This window comes from Vipera berus (genome assembly GCF_964194415.1).
Source record: "Vipera berus genome assembly, chromosome: 1".
Lineage (NCBI taxonomy): Eukaryota > Metazoa > Chordata > Lepidosauria > Squamata > Viperidae > Vipera > Vipera berus.
Genome location: NC_138202.1, coordinates 272,796,978 through 272,817,821, shown reverse-complemented (window position 1 = coordinate 272,817,821; position 20,844 = coordinate 272,796,978). Strand labels below are relative to the sequence as shown.

General features: G+C 40.9%; 1 protein-coding gene and 1 long non-coding RNA gene across 5 annotated transcripts in view; one reads left to right on the top strand and one right to left on the bottom strand.

The window, feature by feature from the left end:
• STXBP5 (syntaxin binding protein 5) overlaps nucleotides 1-7,394 on the bottom strand; it is a 121,376-nt gene extending 113,982 nt beyond the window's left edge. For all 4 annotated transcript variants that reach the window (XM_081322624.1, XM_081322625.1, XM_081322626.1 and 1 more), the window contains exons 1-2: nucleotides 7,221-7,394; nucleotides 5,872-5,969 (exon numbers count right to left, since the gene is read on the bottom strand). In XM_081322624.1, coding sequence (XP_081178750.1) covers nucleotides 5,872-5,969; nucleotides 7,221-7,373 — 251 coding nt within the window. In that variant the 5' untranslated portion in view covers nucleotides 7,374-7,394. The remainder of the gene's footprint in view (nucleotides 1-5,871; nucleotides 5,970-7,220) is intronic.
• A 2,873-nt stretch (nucleotides 7,395-10,267) lies between these two features.
• On the top strand, nucleotides 10,268-13,507 carry LOC308660121. Its single transcript, XR_014024676.1, has 3 exons — nucleotides 10,268-10,329; nucleotides 12,855-12,972; nucleotides 13,473-13,507. It is a non-coding gene; the product is annotated as an uncharacterized lncRNA (long non-coding RNA).
• The last annotated feature ends 7,337 nt before the right edge of the window (nucleotides 13,508-20,844 follow it).

Below are 20,844 nucleotides of genomic sequence, written 5' to 3'. Positions count from 1 at the left end.
GCACTCTGTTAGTAACCTTTAAATTTATATAACCTCAGCAGAATCAGCTTGTATGCAAAGTACAATTAATCAAGCACAAACACTGCGTTAGTTGACTGAACTATAATTCACACCTTAGTACATATGCATCATACCCATAAATTCACATGATCTCTATTTGACATGTAGCAAAGTTAGTTTGAAAAGAGCATTAACTTTTCAGATAAGCCTAAGTAGTCTTCTTCTGTTTCACTACCTTAACGTTACAAGCTCCAGCCCAGTATTTACTGTTACAATCCTGAAATAAACTCTTGGGTTTATTTTTATATCAACATTTGAAACAGCTATTCTGTTTGCTCCTAGGATATTATATTATCACCTTTGTTACTAAGTTCTACTGGATAAGGCAAAACTTATGATTTTATATGCATCTATGAAATCTTTCATCGGACTTTCAAAGAAAGAAAAGTAGTTCACAATAAACAGTTTTATTAAGCGACTGGGTGTATGTTCGTAACATTTTATACAAAATATGTAATTTCAGAATTGATCACACAAGTAATTTGGTCATAGTAAAGGTTTATACATCTATTTTCAAATGGTTTAGCCTATCTTGTTAACAAGATATCACTCACATCTATTTCTTTTATTATGTAATTTTATTTATCCTGCTACCAGTAATAAATAATATTTGGTCAATCATGAAAAAAGAATTCTTTTCTCAATAAATAACAACCAACAGAACAAAATTTTATCTTAGATCTTGGGATACAATATAGTTTTTATAAGCAGCACTGCAAGTCATACTTGTTCTGAAGTTCACTAGATTACTACTGAAAGTTCTATGGATGAAGCAACCAAGCTTCAGTTGAGAAACAGAACGGAGACTTTTACAAGTAACTAACAAGACAATAAAACTCCTGGCATATTCATGAAGCTTAAGTGTGCAGGAAACTGCAGATGAAATATCTAATATTCCTAACAATTATAAAGTATACTCTATTAGAGGCTTTACACAAATAATGTTATAAAAGGAGTTCACGAAGAAGATGAACTGTAAACTGTAAACACAAAACTTGAAATGTTTAGCCAGAAATTTAAAGCCAAGATTCTGCAAATGAGTGAATGGATTTTAGAATTAACTGAATAAACTCCAAAATTTAGATTCAATATGGACACTGGAGACAAATTAAAAAATGGACTACTTTCTAGAATGATGTAGAACTCTTTGTGCAACAATAGCACTACTGATGCTATTTGCGTCCGTTACGAATTTGCTTCTCTTTTAATGACTGAAAGGTCATTTTGAAAAATGTACAGTGAATTTTTAAATAAAGAAATCACCTAATAATTTAGTCACATGACCAACTAACAGTACCTGGTATTATCTAATTTATAAAACTGATTTCCCCAAATACATTGTTTTATGCTTATGATAATAGATAACTATCAAAAGTATGCTTTGTGTATTTTGTGTTTTGTTAGTTCTTTAAGTCAATAGTTGCATCATAATTTTATTTTTCTACAGCTTGAAAAATCTGGAGTGCTAATAGAAACAAACCTCTCAATACATTTAAGAATCTGAATTCTGGATGAATCTGACTCAGTCACTCCAGTGGTTTCAAAATAGTTCTTTTTGTTGTTGTTTAATCAGATCCAATTCTCTAAGACTGCCTGGACTACTCCCTGGTTTGCCATTGCCTTCTTCCTAGGGCTGAAAAAAGTGACTGGCCCAAGGTCACTCAGCTGGTTTTGTGCCTAAGTGTAGGATTAGAACTCACAATCTCCCGGTTTCTAGCCTTATGCCTTAACAATTATGTTTATGTTTATGTTTATTGGACTTATATACCGCCCTTCTCCCATAGGACTCAGGGCGGTTCACAAGGAATTTAAAATAACAATACAAATTACAAAAGTTAAGAACAATTAAAATAATTAAATTTAGTCCTTGAATAAAATAAAACCCCTATTAAACTCGAATTAAAACCCAATTAAAATAAAATTACAATTAAAATTCTCAGTCCTGGCCGAAAAGCTCAAAGGTCTTCAGGTCCCGGCAGAATGAACAGGGCAGTCCTGAGCTCTACGAGCAGCTGGTTCCAAAGGGCAGGCGTGCCCACAGAGCAAGGCCCTTCCTCTGGGTGTTACCCGCCGGCAATCTTTTGCCGGCGGTACCCTGAGAAGGCCCTCCCTGTGGGAGCGCACAGGACGAAGGGAGCTTGATGCTGGCAGCAGGTGTTCCCTCAAATATCCTGGACCCAAGCCATTTAGGGCTTTATAGGTCATCACCAGCACCTTGAATCTTACACGGAGGGCAACCGGAAGCCAATGCAGCTTGCGGAGCAGAGGTGTTACATGGGAGTATCAGGAAACCCCCATCACAACTCGCGCGGCTGCATTCTGCACCAGCTGAAGCCTCCGAGTGGTCCTCAAGGGCAGATACAAGTCTCCTAGTTAAGATTCTACTGTGAGATATTGTTCAATGCTATGGATCATCAGAAATTAAAAATAGCTTATGGGTTTTTGAAATCATGCAAGATTTTAGATTTAGTAAGGTTTAACTTTTGCAGATCCCACCTGAAACATTCCTGTGACATTACTTGCCAATCCCTAAATCAACTGATTCAAATTGATCAACTGTTCAGAGAAAACTCAAGAAGTTACTAGGCTGCAACTTATAGGGGGCTTATGAGAATATTAATCTTGACAGGAGGGACATTGTTATCGATCACTACTTGAAAATGAATAATTATAGAAATCTTTTGAAAATATGCTGTAATAATAAATAATTACTAAAACAATGTAGAAAGAGAACTGAATGACAGCTAGTCTATGGTATCCAAAAATCAGAAGAACTAATAAAATTTCAATTAATAAACTTTGTTAAAAAGCATGTGAACTAAGCTTGCTTAATTAGATGCAGTGGAATAGCTAGATTTGCAGGGTCTATGAAGCCCAATATTCCAGCTATGGTGGTTGCATGTACTTGAAATGGTGGGGCAGTTGAAGTTGCCTGATTTCTGTACTTTGAGAACCTAGCCACTCTGTAGCATCTAATGAAGGGCACCAAGTTCGTAAAATCATGTACCTCTTAATAAAATGTCTTTATGATGGTCACAGTGTCCCAGGACCAAGTGATCACCTTTTGCGACATTCTGACAAGCTAAGTCCATAAAGAAGCCAGATTCACTTAACAACTTCAGAACTAATCTGTCCATCCTCCCCTCCATCCAATCAGAATTGATGAAGCTTCTTAGATGAGAAGTGAAACATCTTCTTTAAGGAAAAAACAAAGTCCAGTTGCCTTTTGAAAAAGTACCTTTGTGACTTAACAACTTCATTACGAAGTTAACAACTGCAGAGGTTAACTTAACTACTGTGGCAAAACTCACTTAACAATTATCTTGTTTAGCAATAGAAATTTGGGGCTTAAATCAAGGACTACTTCTATGTATATTGTTGGGTATAGTTTGTTAATCCCAGTGATACCAGGACCCTTAAAAGAGCCAGATTTGAAACCTCTTTTTCATGTAAAGAAGCAGTTACTTAAGGAACAAGGAAAGAACGATATAATTATATACATATTATTAATATAATTGTATACACAGGATCTTTAAAATAGAGATGAAGTTGAGTAGTCTGATGAAGGTTGATAAAACTAAAAAATTGTTTAAGAGGAATGGATAAACATTTATACCCAGAACAGTAAAACTAGGTCTCACTGTACATTTTTCTAAATATTTAAAAGAAACTAAAAAAAAAGCTTTCAGCAGTGTATAAAATTTAGAAATTTCACTGTAGTTTCCATAGTGAACGAAGCAAGCTGTGTTTATGCAGCAAACCTTTCCAGAAATTGCTATTTATGGTACCACTGGTCTCAAAAAGTACGTACTCCAGGAATTTGAAATATAGGGCAGTAGTCTCCTTTAGCATCTATGTGTGATTGACAAGTACAAAACCCTATTCCTAGACTTCAACCACCTATTATGGTATCTCCTTGCCTTTTCTTGCACAGGGGAAGTAAAAAAAACCCCACAACCTTATCATTCCAAATCCAGGATTTTTTCTGCCTTAACTATGTTTTATTACAAATTACAAGCCATCTAATTATCCCATTCCAATTCTGCAAATATGCTGCAACTAAGGGGCTAGAGAACATGGTAAAAGATAGAAAACCACACTAGTAATCTTAATTCTACTATTTGTTATGTAGGAAGATTTGAAAAGCATGCCAAGCTACTTGTCCCAGGATTAAAAACTATTTTTCTACAATTAGTGTAGCTATTTTATATTTTCAATTCTTACTTGCAGCATGGGTAGCATACGCACAACCATTAAAACTGCTTATACCTATTGATATCAATGACACTTTCTAGTCTTCTAGTTTAGTTCTATCCAATGTCTACATATTTGAAAACTTTCAATATAAAATTGTGCTCCAGGATGCAATGGTTCAGCTCTTATCCAACTGGTTATTTTGCTATAATTTCTTCAACAAATGATTTGCACTTGCTCCTATGCATCTTCACTTGTTTCTAATGTATTAGCAGTGTCAAGAAAAGAATCTTTCACCAAGGGGTTACACTGTTTATTTTACTCCACATGGAATGTAAGCCTCCACAACTGCTCTACTCTCAACTAGGGCAGGTCAATATATGAAAACCAATCCCAAATGTTCAGTATTTTTCTAAAGAGCCATACTTTATACATCCAGCAAATTAGCAACACTTATTCCTCTCTTTAAGCAAATGCCAGAGTTGAGAAAGAATTGCCATGTATAATGCAGACAGAAAGATGTTTAGTTTGTAAACAGAAAAACATTAAGTATTGAAGGCAAAGATTGCATCCAATCTTTCTTTTAAATTCTTTGATTATATTAACACTTCATTGCAAGTATGTTTTGTTGTAATTGATAAAAAGGCCAATACTTCCATCCCTACCATCTTTTCGTTTTTAAAAATGGGATAGGTATCTTAATAAAATCAGCATTAACATTTTAATTAAATTAAAATTGTAACAAATTTTAATAAATTACAATAGTTTTTAAGATGTTGCCACAGCAGAAGAGGTCATTAAAAGGTAAAGTCTCTTGGTAACTTCATAGATAGGTCCATGCAATTTTATTGGCAAGAATACAGAAGCAGTTACTGTTTCTTTAGTCCATTCCCAAATGAATTGCTTTTGTTTACCTTAAACTTCTATTAAAGAAACACCATCACTTATTAACTATGTACCTAGATCATCTACACAAGCCAACAATTCCTTTATATCTCAAAAGTTTTTCCAAACAAGAATATATTGTAAGTGCTTAAAATGCATCCATTCCTTATGTATTAATAAACATTAAATGTTATCACTACTACCAACAAAACCATATAATGGCTCAATTTTGGTTCTCTCTAATTGAGTTATGAAATAATCTTAAACTCTAACATGTTCTAAACTTGAAAGCCATACAAAAACTACTTCATTTACCATTTAACAACAACAAAAACATTTTACTTATCAAAACATTTTATATAACAGAACCCAGTTGTACATTTCTGATTCACGTTTTAAGGTACAAGGTTATAATACAAAGCTCCCCAACAATCCTAATTCAGGTTTTTAGTTTACAACATGGAGAATAATGACTCTGCTTTAATAATCAATAAAAGTTATCAACTCGTAACAGTAAAAATAACCATGTTTTCCAGGATGTCTTATACTTCCAATACTGGAAGACCTAGATCACACATGCAGAAGTAAATGCAAAGGAATAACTTTTTTGTCACCCCCATTCAAATGCATACCTGGTTTGCAGAGTGCTTTGTCACAGTAACTCCAAGATTAAATAGAACACAAGGGCAGCCTTCTTAAGTATTTTCTTTTAAAAACATAACAAAAGGATACAGCCTTAAAGCGCCAGTTTGTGTTCCAATAGCAAGTATCTTCTGAACAGGATCAAAAGCCAAGGCTGAAGGCTGATAGGGGAAACCATGGCGTACAGTCTGTCAAGTCAAGGTAGTGAAGCAATGGCGATTCAGGCAACCAAAGAAAAATAGAAAGCCAATGTTTTAGGAAGAAATGACTTCATTTTGTGTACAAAAGATTTTTTTTAACTGGGGGGGGATAGATTAGAATGCATTTGAATCTTACTGAACATAGGGATAACAAAATGAAGCCTTTGCTTAAATACCCATAGATAAGTTTATCATTCGCTTCTCACTTTTACTACATTTTAGAAACTCTTGCAAAAATTAAACTGTATTATAATCTGAGGCAGAGAAATTTGATGATCCTGTAAATTAAGTGTTCACTAATTATTAAGATAGCTCTTTGGAGAGCTATCTCTATTTCTCTAAAGGCCTTAAATTATACAGAAGTTTTTTAAAAAACACAGACACTTCTGCATTTAATACTTTACAATGGCCACCAATGCTCCTCCTTTTTATTTTTAACAACTAGAGATGTACTTAACCTCCCTGTGTGTGGGGTAATGAGCAAACAGCACAGGCAGGTAAAACCAAAGTGTTTTTTATCTTAAGGATCAATCCTAACCCATTATTTAGATAAAGTATTCAATTATTCAATCCACAAGCCAAACTACAGCAGTTTAGGCCACAGGTGTCTAAAGGTGGAGATGAACATCCACTTCCTTTTGTGTTTCAATTTGGCACAGCTGGTGAATTAATCTGCTGCATCACCGTTTTGGAATTTAGACTCCAACTGCATTTACTGCACCCCATCTGAGAATACCCCTTCCTATTAGTATTACTTCTTCCTCCATTCCCAAAATTAAGAAACATTTGCCTCTATATTTAGAGAACCACATTTACTGAAGCCTGTTAAAATCCCCGCGTTACTGGTAATGCAGAGGCTTTAGTGCTCTGTCCTCTGATCGCATCAAGAGTGGCATTTTAATTGTGTTCAACACGAAGCACACACATTTAGAGGCTTCCCTCCAAGCATCTCCAAGCTATACATGTACATATCTGCGGCTTAAAATTCAAGTGATAAAATACCCATCAGGGAAAAAAGATGCCCGTCCATAAAAGCTGAGGGTCCCCTCATAACGTCATCCTCGCGGTTGCTCTTCTTCCCCCACCCACCAATTTTTTTTAAAAAAAAATTAAACTGACAGCTTTAAAAGCATCGGAGTCGAGTCTGCAGAACCCATCATGGCTACATCATCCTCTGCTTCTCTGCCCCCCCCCCTCAACACACACCATTTCTTCCCAACCGGCTGCAGCAGCATTCACCTTGCAGAGCTGGAAGTGCTCGGACTGGAGGGTCTCCTGGATGTCGTTCTCCCGGGTGGCAGCCTGCTGCTGCTGCGAGGAGGAGGAAGCTGAAGAGGAGGACGACGAGCCCGCCAGGCCGTCCAACACCTTTCTGATGTTAAATTTCCTCATGGTCTCTCCGGCGGCGCACCCTTTTCTTCTTCCTCCCCCTCCTCCTCCTCCTCCTCCCCCTCTCCACCCCCCTCTTGCCGTGGCTCCTACTCCCGCCCGACCACACACCTCATCCAGACGAGCGGAGGAAGGGAGGAAGAAGCAGGCGGGCAGAGCGAGGGGTCCCGCTGCAAAAGGGAGGGAGGTGGGGGGGGGGAAAAAGCAAAGGGAAGGGCGCTTCTAAGTCTCCGCTTTCCCCTTCGGCTTTGCCTTCATCCAACCATTATCTTCCTCCTCCTCCTCCCCCCCCCTCGGTCTGGGCGCAGGGCGGGAAGGCAGGCGCGCGCGCGAGGGGAAAGGGGTTTGCTCGAGGCAGGCGCGGACGGAAGGGGGGGGCAGAGCAGTCACCCTTATCAGCTGAGGGAGGGAGTGGACCTGACCAAGGAAGAGGAAAGCGCCGAACAGGAAGAGAAAGGAAGGAGCGCACGAAGGAAATAAAAATCTAAGCGGCGAGATTAACGTAGCAGCGCGGCGGCTCCTCTCGGCTGCTCGCCACGCCAGCGCGCTTGCTTACACGCACGCTCAGGGGCAAGCGAGCGAGCTCGCCCGCCCTCTTGGCAGACGGCTCTGCCCCGACCCCCCACCCAGGGCGCCCTCTAGGTTCCGGGAAGGCCGCTCCGACCGCCTTTCGCAGGCTGCCCTTTGCCTGCGCCTCCTTTCCTGTTCAAACCCTAACGCCCGGCCCTTTTTTTTTTTGCACCGGTTCTCCTCACCCACCCCTCCCGCTCTTTTGCTACTACTGCTGCGCGAACCAGGGGAGCCCGAGCCTGCCTCTGCCCGCTCCTTCCCTCCTTCCTCCTCCTCCTCCTCTCCGTGCGGCTGCGAGCTCAGAAGTGACAGCGACGACCGCCTCAACTTCCCACCCCCTTTTCCCTTAAGGGGAGTAGAAGCGGCTGTCCATCATCTCGCCGGGTGCCCACCACAGTTTCTCTCCACGGCACAGCTGCAAATTCCCGCCGCCCGGTGACTGCGCTGGCTGGCTGGTTGGCTGGCAGGCTGGCTGGCCGTCCACCCTGCCTCGCCGGCAACGCTGCCCCTCAGCGCGACTCCAGCTCCGGGAGGGTCGCCAGCGGCGCTTGGCGGGGACTTTGGTGCCGCCGGCTGTCACACGCCCCCACAACCATCCTCCTGCAAAGGCTATGCCGGCAGCTGCTGCTGCCGCCGCCTCCTCCTTCTCGCCTGACCAAAAAAAAGCGACCCCACCGTGAAGCGGCGGCGCAACACCGTCTTCCTCCTTCTCCACCAGCCCCGTAGTAGCTATCGCTGTTGTCTCCTTAAACTGCTGGTAGTGGCAAAGCAGAAGCGACCGAGGCGGAGCATGCGCGGTCCGAGGCCTTCCTGCAAGCACCCGGATGTTGCCGTCTTGTTTTGTATATGTGTGTGTGTGTGTGTGTTTTGGGGGGGCGTCCTAGCGGCCTCCCTAGAAGGCGTGCAGAGGGGTTCGGGGCATTGGCCTATGAACGTCCGGGCTGCGGGAACTAAAGCCCTTTGGATGCAGCCGCGTGCGCTCTGCCTTAAGCGCGCATTGGAAGGGCTGAGCGGGCGGAGGAAGGTCTCTGGCCCCTTCCTGGAGAGGCTTGCAAGGAGCTGCAGCCCTGCTCCCGCCTTGCCTCAAGGAAGCGCGGTGGGATTTGCGTCAGAGTAAAAGAAAAGGGTCGTCGGAGGGCAGTCCTTTCGCGAGAACCACGACTCGGCCGTGCTGATTCAGAGCATTCTGGTCCGCGTCCGCCCGACGCCAGGGATGCAGGCACGGAGCCTGGTGATGGGCTGGAGGGTGATCCCTGCTGTTGGGCAAGGCGGCAGTAGGGATGTCCCGGGTCAGGACGGAGCGCCAGTGCGCCTCCGTTCGTGTAGAGGTAGTAAGAGGGAAATGCTGCTTTCTTCAAAAGTTGAAGCGCTCCCAAGAGGTGACTTGGATGATGTTCCCGTGGGGACAAATGATTAAAGAGACGACGTGGTTCGCTTTGTTTGTTGACTTCTTTGAAGTCCTCTCTTCCGCGTGAAAGAAATGAGGCAAGCTGTATTGCAAGGAAGCAGTGGGGGATAAAGGTGCTGATGCCTTGGTGAGCAGTGGGCTAATGCCTCCCTAAGTAACACCAGCTGCCTGCAATTAGTGCAGGTTCGCATCCCACCAGGCTCAAGGTTGACTCAGCCTTCCATCCTTCCGAGGTAGGTAAAATGAGGACCCAGATTGTTGGGGGCAATTAAGCTGACTTTGTAATAATGCCGCTTGGGGTGTGTGTGAAAGCCCTAATAAGCAGGCATATACACAGAATGAAGGCTACTGCTAAGCTTGTAAGCTGCCCTGAGTCTTCAGAGAAGGGCGGGATATAAATGGAATTCAAATAAATAAAAATAATGCTGGTCCAAAGCTTTTCCATTGATGGGGCAGTAAAAGCGAAGTAAGAGGCAGAGTTGGACAGACCAGTCTTGCACAGGAATGACCTCAGCTCAAAATGCCTATAACCACTGAGCTTATGCTTTCCAGAGGGACATTGTATGTTTTTAGATCTGAGAGGTTTGTTCCTGCTTTCCGTTAATTAAAAAAAACTAAACAGGAGACAGCCATTATGGTTTTCTCTTCAGATTTCTGTGATGTAGCTTAGCAATGCCCTCAAGCTTCTGGTGAAATTATTGGATCAGTTTAAGGCCAGTTTATATGGAAACGGTTGTGTTTGAACGTATTTTTCATCCCACCACGTCTAAATGGTCTTTTAAATCAAAAGCAAATGCAAAGTGTAAAATAAAATAGGAAAGAAATAAATTGCAATCAATAAAACTAATTCAGAAACTTATTTTAATTAAAACAATTGTATTAGTTATATTAAAACTTTTAAAGGCCTCTATTATGTTTCAGACCCAGAAATTTAGCAGATATGAGTGATAATTAAGTCTTTAATCCTATAGAGACTCCAAGGTAAGTAAATCTAGTGTGCTTTGAGCTTGATCATGGTAGATTTAAACTTTGCAAGCCTAGCTAAAGTAAATATCCATAAGCATCGTTAGCTTCTTTCTCTCTCACACTGTGTTATAGGTAAATGGTATCTGAGCTGGTCAGCAGTCATTTTTTTTTACCAAAATTCTCTCCACAACTAAGTTAACTATTAAATTGTTACATCTTATGAAACTGAATAAGCCAAGCTGTTTTACAACAAAATGGAATGGAATTAAAGGGACAATATATAGTATCTTGACCTAAAGCTGGTAGCAGCCACCTAATCAATGCTAGCTGAACTTGAACAATAGTATTCAGGATTGAATCGGGAAAATACAGGACTGCAGACTGGATTAAGAACTTAAGTAAATACTTAGAAATAAGGCAATTTGATGCCTGTAAATACTGCCAAGAACAATTCATAGACATGAACATGTAATCACTACGAATCAAAAGTCAGTTTGATGGAGTTTGATCTTTTTACCCTGATACTGAGGACAATATAGACTGTTCCACTAAAATTTTAGCTGTCAGAAGCCATTTTTTCACTGGTCCATTTAAAAACAATGTAAAATTTTAAAAGTCTGATATAGCAAAGAAAAAGACTAAAATCTTTCTCCTTGCTAACATTTTTCATGGGAATACACACGCATACCAAAGTGGCCCAGCTGATTTCATGCCTAAGGCAGCACTAGAATTCACAATATACCAGTTTCTAGCATGGTGCCTCTACCAAACTGGCTCCCAGGAATATTTTACTCCTTCGTGAGTTGTACAGCAGTAAGATTCTATTCCTATTCCTGTATGCTTAGCCTGCCTTGTGAGAGATGATTATTCAGTCTCTTGAACATCAAAGCAAAGGATGTGTGAAGTTAGATCCTATTTATATTGATTACTGCAAAACTGACTTAAAAAGCATTAATCTCTTACTCTCTGAGATACTTGGAGATACTGTTCTCCCTTTCCCCTCTCCCTCTGTGTGTGACATGATAGCAGTATTCCAATATCTCAGGGGCTGCCACAAAGAGGAGAGAGTCAAGCTACTCTCCAAAGCACCTGAAGGCAGGACAAGAAGCAATGGATGGAAACTAGTCAAGGAGAGAAGCAACCTAGAACTAAGGAGAAACTTCCTGACAGAACAATTAATCAGTGAAACAACTTGCCTCCAGAAGTTGTGAATGCTCCAACACTGGAAGTTTTTAAGAAGAGATTTGACAAATTTGTCTGAAATGGTATAGGGTTTTCTGCTTCAGCTGGGGGTTGGACTAGAAGACCTCCAAGGTCCCTTACAAGTCTATTATTCTGTTATACTGAAATTTGGAAGATGCATTTTAGAATTTTAAAAACTTAGACTTTTACATCAAAATCCACTTTTTAATATATAAAACTAGGACTGGCCATACATAAATCAGCAGTCTGCTGAACCAGTATTCCATTCTTGTGACAATCATGCACAAATAACATAAAATTATAAAAGAAAATGGAATGATCATTTTTATTTTTTCTAAATAATTATGTCTAATTAGCCCACAACTTATAAAAATAACAAACTTTTAACTATTTTAAAAACTATCATTCTGAAATTTTATTTTATTGGCATTTATGCATTCATTTTACATAGTAGTAGGATTAAAGAAGCAAAAGATTCAAATTCAAAGAAAAAGTATGTCAGAGCATGTTGGAATGCTCATAAATCACTTATTGACAATTTCTTAAAGCTGCTGCATCTTTTCTCTGAATCTACAGCAGCTGTATCTTTTCTCTGTTCTACAGCTGCAGCACAGTCCTGTGATTATATATTTTCTAGATGCCAACTGGACTTGCTTATATGCTCATGCTCGATCCAAACTATCTTTTCTCCTTTCAATATGAAATGCTATAAATTATAACATAATAGCATTAACGTGCTCAATTTTGGCAAGGAAATACCTTTGGTGTCTATTGTTTTGGATTTATTATTATGCTTTAGATTTTATACAGTTATTTTTATGCTTTAAATGTACAAGATTTGGAGAACGTATTTTATCAAAAATTTAGAAATGTAAATAAATAAGCTAATAAATAGAGGATGTCCTTAGCTCTCTATATAAGAGTATACAAAATACATTCTGTAGTATGTAAACCTTGAGATATGCTGATATAAATGGGATTAAAAAATAAAAAATATTATAGATATTAAACATAATGTGCTATAGATACTTGGTCATACCTCAGTTACTGGAGCTTGGAGCAACATGTTTTTGTTGATTTCTGCCCATGCCATCACCAGTTTTTTTTAAAAGAAGAGATTTATGTATCAAGCTTGTCCACAAATGAAATATATGGATATGGTAATAAATGAAAATACATTTAATACGCTTCATGAAACACAAACCATTGCCATATGCTTTACTAGAAGGTGTTGCAACAAGGTTTTATATAATAACTATAATCAATATGTCATGAAAATGTCAAAAGCAGTATGCTCGTAACCACATTCTGAACATTATGTGCCTTGAAAAATTTAGAACAAGCCACTGCAGTGAAAGTAGACTACTGTTACCTATATGAAGTATTAGAGTCTTTGAGATTACACCAGAATTGTAGACCTGTTCAGGATTATGTGGAAAGGAGACAGCAAAGAAGGTTGGTATTGCTATGACAAGAACATAACTATCAGAGCAGAAACACTGAATGTTACTTCCTGGCACTCTGTAGAAGGAAAGAATTTGAGTATGATGCACCTTAGTGTTGTCCGACAAGCTGATAAGAATACTGTCAGTCACAGATATTTTTTTCTAAGGGGATTGCAGATGATAGAGGAAAGCAATGGTCACTTGACTAATCAACCAGTGACTGCAATTACAGTTGTGACAGCACAAGCCATTCTGTTTGTCTTCAATCAGTGTAGAGTCAAATTGCTACATCTATTCTGATTACTAATTGTCATCCACAACAATTCAAGGGAAGTGGGCAGGACATAATTTCACACTTTTGGAAGTTTTAGTTTCTGAAATCAAGGCTATACTGGTCTTAAATTTTAAAAGGACAGTGTTTCATTAAATCCCACATAACTCAAAACAAACCTTTCATTCTAGGCATATGGAAAGTTCTTGCAGATAATTGTTTCCCTTTCTTCTCTATAGATATGGACGTTGATTTGAGAGACAGAGACAGATAGGCATGGAGAGAAGAAGCTGGCTGAGTGTCTGTTGCCAAAAGGAGCCCAAAGGATGATTGGTCTTGGAGCATTCTAAGTCCATGTTAATTTTTCTTTTGGTTTCTTTTGGTTTCTACTTGGTTTGCATTTATATCACTGAACTGTTTTAACATAGCCATGGTGTTGCGTAGTGAGTTCTTCGCGCAGGAAAGGAGACGAGGCAAGTGAGTTCAACAAAGCTCATGGTATATTGCTTGCAGGATCTGAACTGAGGATTGGGTTGCAGCTTGCAGCAATTTATAGCCTGGCCCCTAGGTGGCAGCCAATAGGTTTGAAGCAACCCATTGCCGCCTAGGGGCAGCCAATAGCAGCACTGGAGAACTGGAGTCAGGGTTGCTGGAGAGCTGTTAGCTGCTCCAGCTTACCATATGGTGTTACAAATGAGCCCAATACATAACACCCCTCCCCTCTTAGATCAGACAAACATCATAGCAATAAATGGCAAATAGTACAAGTTACAAGACTCAACATCATAGCAACTTTTGTAAAACAGTACAAGTTACATTAGAGCATCAGTTAGCCAGAATGAATAGACTTCCATTATAGCACACAAGACAGTTAATATCATAGCTCCAAAACTGTTTCAGTACAGTGACAAGTTACAGTACAGACAACTTTATAGTTCCTTTATTTTACAACATAATCAGCTAGATAAGAAGGAGGCTTGCGTGCCCTTGTGGAACGCCTTGGGGTTCCAGTCACTTTCTGGTCTACCAGCTTACCCATCGGGCCAGGTAGACCAATGTCTCTTGATACACTTGAGTCAAAGGAATTAGATGCTCTCTGACTGGCCTCTCCAGGTTGGCCCACCCCAGAGTCATACTGATCAGCAGAGTTGGCACAGCGGTTGTTAAAGTCTGGTTGGCTTGCTCCTTCAGGGGATCCATGTTGCACTGCTGGACTCTACACCCAGTTCCTCATTGCTTAAGAAGGAAGAGTCTTGAGAGTCCATGTATGGGCTGGCTTGGCTGCCAGCTTGGGTACTTTGGGAGAGACTTAAGACGCAGTCCTCGCTTAGTGGCTGTTCTGGAAACTGTTTTCTGAATTGATCAATGTGGCATCTGACAACTCGCCCTCCCTCCAGCCCCACTTCGTAAGAAAGGGAACCAGATGATTTGGTAATTTTACCAGGAACCCACAGATTCCCATGTCCATAGTTTCTGGCCCATACCCAATCGCCCACTTGCAGCCCCCTTGGGGGTTTTGGTCGAGAGGCTTCTGCTGCCACTCTATCTGGATGCAACCTGTCCAGTTTAGTGATCAGTCGCCTCCCCCAATGAAGTTCTGCAGGACTTTTGCCTGTAGCAGTGCAGGGTGTAGAATGCTGGTAGAGTAAAAAATCTGCCGGTCTGTGATGCCAGTCACCTGTTACGATGCGTTTGAGTGATTCCTTCGTGGTTCTCACCATTCATTCAGCTTGACCATTAGAATACAGGTGAAAAGTGGCAGACGTTGCATGTCTAATAAGATTTGCTCTGAGAAAGGCCTGGAATTCAGCAGCAGTGAATTGGGCCCCATTGTCTGAAACTTAAGACATCTGGCAACCCATATGTGGTAAAGAGTTTTCTCAGCACCTGGATGGTCCTAGCAGTAGTCATGTTTGCAACTGGGATTACTTCCAGCCATTTGGAGTGGCTGTCCACCACTATGAGGAAGAACTGTCCCTGAAAGGGCCCAGCGTAGTCTATGTGAATTCTAGACCAGGGAGTATGCGTTTCTTCCCACCTGTGAACTGGGGCATGTGGCATCTCAGGCCTAGATTGCTGGCATATATAACAACCATGTACCTGTGCCTCAATGTCCTTGTCAAGGCCAGACCACCAAAGGTAGCTTCTTGCTAAAGCTTTCATTCTGACAATGCCTGGATGGCCCTCATGTAATGACTGTAAAACCTTTTCTCTCAGTGAAGAGAGGATTATGACTCTGTTTCCCAATAAGATGCACCCCTTGTGAGCTGATAGCTCATGTCTTCTGACAAAATAACTCTGAAACTCAGAGCCTGGGCTTTTATCTAACCACCCCGTGTGTACCCATGAAAGCACTCTACCAAGTATTCTATCTGTAGCTGTTTTCTGCAGCAATGTCCCCAGCATGGAGGGGAAATTCTGGTAGGTCCTGAATTGACAGAATTCTGGCCGCAGGGGCCAGGTCTGGTTCCGTTAGTGGCAGTGGAAGTCTGCTGAGGCCATCAGCATGACCCATTTCTTTACCAGGTTTGTGAACCAATTTAAACATGTATGCAGATAAGAAAATAGACCATCTCAACATTCTTGGGGAAAGTATGTGGGGGGTTTGTTTGTCTGTTGTGAAAAGTCCCAACAGTGGTTTGTGGTCTGTAAAGACCGTGAAGTCCCTGCCATATAAATAGTCATGGAATATTTTTATTCCAGCTACAGTGGCTAGTGCCTCTTTGTCAATTTGAGCGTAGTTACGCTCAGCAGAGGACAGTGTCCTTGAATAAAGTGCAATAGGGACTTGTGTTCCATTCTTTTCTAAATGATTCAAGACTGCCCCCACCTCATACGGACATGCATCACATGCTAAACAGACTGGTTTAGATTCCCTAAAATGAGTTACAGTGGATTTAACTGACAATAGTGCCTTTAAGTCCTGGAAGCTTTTTTCATGAATGCTGGTCCATTTTCATGGAGCTTTCTTATCTAAGAGCCTATGAAGAGGCTCTGCCAATGCAGCCTTGTTAGGCAGGAAGGCATGGTAGAAGTTGAGGAGGCCCAAGAATGCTTGTAGTTCTCCTTTGGATTTAGGACTAGGAGCCAATTGAATGGCCTTCACTTTGGATTCAGCAGGGTGAATACCGTTAGCATCAATTCGAAATCCTAGAAATTCTTTTGAAAGAACCCCAATACTACATTTACTCTTCTTTAATTTGAGGCCTGCTTCTCGAAGCCTCTGTAAGACAGCCCTGAGCCTGCTGACTAACACTTCTGTAGATTCTCCATCAATTAGTACATCATCAAAATAAGGGCAAACACCCTGAATGCCTTTAAGTGTGCATTCCATGATTCCCTGAAAAATGCCTGGAGCAACGCTAACTCCAAATTGTAAACGCTTTACTTTGAAAGCCCCCCTGTGAGTCATGATCGTCTGAGCCGTGGCTGTGACCTCATAAACCAGCAGTTGCTGATAGGCCTGTGCTAAATCTAATTTAGCGAAAATAGTGCCCCCTTGCAAAGAAGCTAAAATGTGGTTCACCACTGGAACAGGGTAAGCATGTTGTTTAAGGGCTTTGTTAACTGTACATTTATAGTCTGCACATATTCTGATTTCTCCGTTGGCCTTAAGTGGAGTGACTATAGGAGTTTCCCATTCCCCACCATCAACTGGTTGTAAAACACCCTGTTCTACAAGCTTGTCTATTTCTGAGTCAATTTTATGTTTGAGGGCAAAAGGGACCCTTCGAGGCTTAACCCTAATGGGAACTATGTTGGGATCTAGCTTGAATGAGATAGGCGGGCCTGTGTATGTTCCTAGGGCTGAATCAAAAACGTCTGCAAAGTCCTCGCAAACTGACGAAAGGTTTGCAGCTTGTGTCCGGTTGATACCAGTTATTTGAATGCCTAAACCATCAAACCAATCGAGTCCTATGAGACTCGTTCTCTGGCCCCCTACTACTATGACATCCAGGTGCCCATAACCCCCCTTAAATTTTACGTCCAAGGTGGCTTCCCCCTTAACTTTGACTTGAGCGTTTTGAAAGTCAGTTAAAATTATGTTGGAGGGCCTTAGCTTGGCCCATTTTCTACTGCGACTGCACACGAAATTAAGGTGTCTAGGGAAATAATGGAGACAGCAGAGCCAGAGTCCAAATCCATTTTACAAGGGACTCCTTGTAGCTCTACCTGCAGTTTGAATTTAGGTTTGAGGTGGTGTTGGGCCCCGGTGCGGCATACAATTCTATGGCTTCTACAAAACCCCACACTAAACGGACCCTGGGCCCCAGTACCTCTCCTGGTCGGATCTTCCGACTGGTGTTTGGGTGGCCGGTTCCTCTGGCGAGCTCTGCAAACTGCTGCAATGTGGCCTGTTTTGCTGCAGGCCCTGCACGTGGCTGACCAGAATCTGTAATCAGCGCATTGGTGGTTGCCACCGCAACCTTTACATCTAGGTAAGACAACTGCCTTGTAAGTGTTCTCTTGCTCTTTGCTGCTGCAGTGCTGTGCGGGTTACTTGTGAAGTTTGTGACTTCAGGATCTTCTTCCTCCGAAGAGTCCTCTGAGCATTTGGCGTCCTCGTGGTGGACTGTTTCATCTTGTTTCGTCGTTTTGGCAGGCTGGACTGTTTGGACTGCACCCCCGGCGGCTTCGTCTGCCATTACTTCGTCTTGGGCTTTGATGAAGGTTAAATTCGGTCTGACAAAAAGTCTTTGCTGGAGCGTTCGGTTCCGTAGGCCTCAGACGAGCCGGTCTCGTAGTTGCTCCTCTACGTCGGAAAATTTACAGAGGCGTGCGGCCTGGCTCAAGGCCGCGATGTATTCTGACGCTGTTTCGCCGGGCTGCTGCATTCGCTGTTCAAACTTGAAACGCCAAGCAATCACCGACATCTTCGGCTGGAAATGCTCTCCCAGCTTTTTCTTGAGATCCGCGTAGGAAACTGACTCCAGTGGCGTTGGGGCGAAGAGGTTTTCAGCCAGGTCGAATGTATCTGGGCCGCACACACAGAGCAGTGTGGTGGCCTTCAGCCCATCTACTGCGACTTGGTTTGCCCGGAGGTAGTTTTCTACCTGGGACAAGTAGGAAGGCCATCCCTCTGGATGCTTGACATTGAATTTGCGTAGTCTTCTAACTTTCGGCATTCTGTCTTCAGCTGGTTCCTGCGGTTTTCGATCCTGCTTCTCCAAGGCCCAGGGACTGAATCCACTGAGCATATGGTCGCTAGCGTGGCTTGCTAGCCGACCGTAGGGGGGGGAAATGCCTTTTCCCTCCAGGCGTGAGCTGCCTCTCCTCTAGTGAACTTCAGCTCTTTTGGAGAAGCAGGATCCCACCTTCATCACCAGTGTTGTGTAGTGAGTTCTTCGCGCAGGAAAGGAGACGAGGCAAGTGAGTTCAACAAAGCTCATGGTTTATTGCTTGCAGGATTTGAACTGAGGATTGGGCTGCAGCTTGCAGCAATTTATAGCCTGGCCCCTAGGCGGCAGCCAATAGGTTTAAAGCAACCCATTGCTGCCTAGGGGCAGCCAATAGCAGCACTGGAGACCAGGAGTCTGGGTTACTAGAGAGCCTTAGCTGCTCCAGCTTACCATATGGTGTTACAAATGAGCCCAATACATAACACATGGTATATCTTATACCACCCTCACCTGAGCATACAGTTGTTTTATAGCAGCTGTGTTCAGAGCAGCATGGGCTAGCTGATTTGGAAAACAAAGTTATGTTTCCTCTTTTTCTTTTCCCTTTAGCTTGGTTTCCTTTTCAGTAAATTCCCTGAAATTTCTTTCTGGTCATTCTTGTAATTCTATCACTGTCCGAAGGATTAATTTATTTTTCTGCTTATCCAAATTTTCTTTTGGCCATTGCAAGGACATAATTAATTTCTTTCCTACAGTCTAAGAATGCACAGTACAGTTTCCTTTCGTTTTATCGAGTTCTGGTTGCTGCTCTGTCTTCTACCACATATCAGCACTGGCTAGCTTGGAATTAATGAGGACAACCTCTTCCAAAGAATATCTGCTTCTTTTTCTTTTACTAGTAAAAGAAAAAAAAAGTTTTTCCTGCCTGCATCTAGATACAATTTCATATTTTGTTTAACATACACTGTCCCTTTATCTTCACTGCAAATTTTCTATAAACTCACTATTTAGAAATAAGTAGCAGTTGTCTTAATAGCAGGTTATTCTTGTTTCATTCAGCAGATACTGTCAAATTAATGTGCTAGTTCTGCATATTGATACCTAGGCATATGAAGTCTCACTGAACTCAAAAGATGGACTGGGGTTTTTTTTGAGTAGGCAGGAGTAATGCATATATGTAATAAAATGGTATCTGTTTGCTAGAATGAAAGGATACACATACTGTAAATTAATTGAATTGAATTAAACTAAATTAAATTAAATCAACTTTTAAATACATGTAACAAAGAGAAAAAGACCCAAGTATATAAAGTGGCTATAAGTTGAATCTACATTCCTTGGGCAATACTGCTTTTGCCTTTATCTTCTGTGAGATTTTTCAAAATACTAATACTGCTTGATATTTTATGACCAACCAGATTAGCTACAGTGATTAATGTCAGAGTAATACCACACTCTTCTAATCTGGACTATGTATAACTGAATTGTGGGTAATCGTAGAGGCAATAGACAGTGTGGATAGTCATGGCAATGGAACATTATATGTATGCAGAATTGTAAATGATGTAGATATTTTACCATGAGAAGGGTTTCTCTTGAAATGGCATGCTTACGTATTATTCTGATAAAATTTTGATTTTTCTTCTCATATTCTTCAATCAATTGTGTAAAGTGCATTAGTAGACAGATACAGTATATAGTAAAATTATAATCTATATTGTGATATGTTATTAGAACTGGCTCTTCATGAGGTAAATGAAAGGGTATAGTTAAATATAATACCTATACTTCTACAAAGAAATGATTGAAAAGAAACTTCATTCAAGTCAGATAGCAATTTTTTAAAAATAGCTCTTTTAGTAAAAAAAGTACATTCATTTGAAATGTGAAGTAGATTCAATTGATATAAGCTTAGTATATGGTATATAGACTCAAGAGAAAGTCAGCATAGTGTATTCATACTCAGCAGATAATTGCACTTGGTGAAATTTATCTGAGTTTGTTAGCTGATTAAACACGCTAAGTTTCTGGGAGCATAGTGTTGAAAAAAATCTAGTAACATTAAATAAGATTAGGTCAGGAATTATGAGGATGTATGCTAGACAGGACAGGGTTTTTTTTTAAAAAAAAGTCCATACTATTCATAAGGAAACATGCTTGAATATATCTATTAATCACCATGCTGACAGACTGAATGAATCTTTATTCATATGTTGCACTGTGCTGTGATATAGTTTGCTTTCTTTGTATATTTTGTGAATCCAGCCAATATAAACCATAGAATATGGCTTAATACATTGTATAAATACAAATAAAACAGTAAGGATGTATAAAATAAACAAAAAAAATAGTGAACAAATTAAGCATTTGAAAAAATTTCTTAATTCATTAAAGAACATGCATTTGTTCACAAAATATAATCAGAGGGCGTTCAGATGGACATTAAAGGTTTCATGGTTTGCTATATTTTAATCCCCATTACATAAGATTA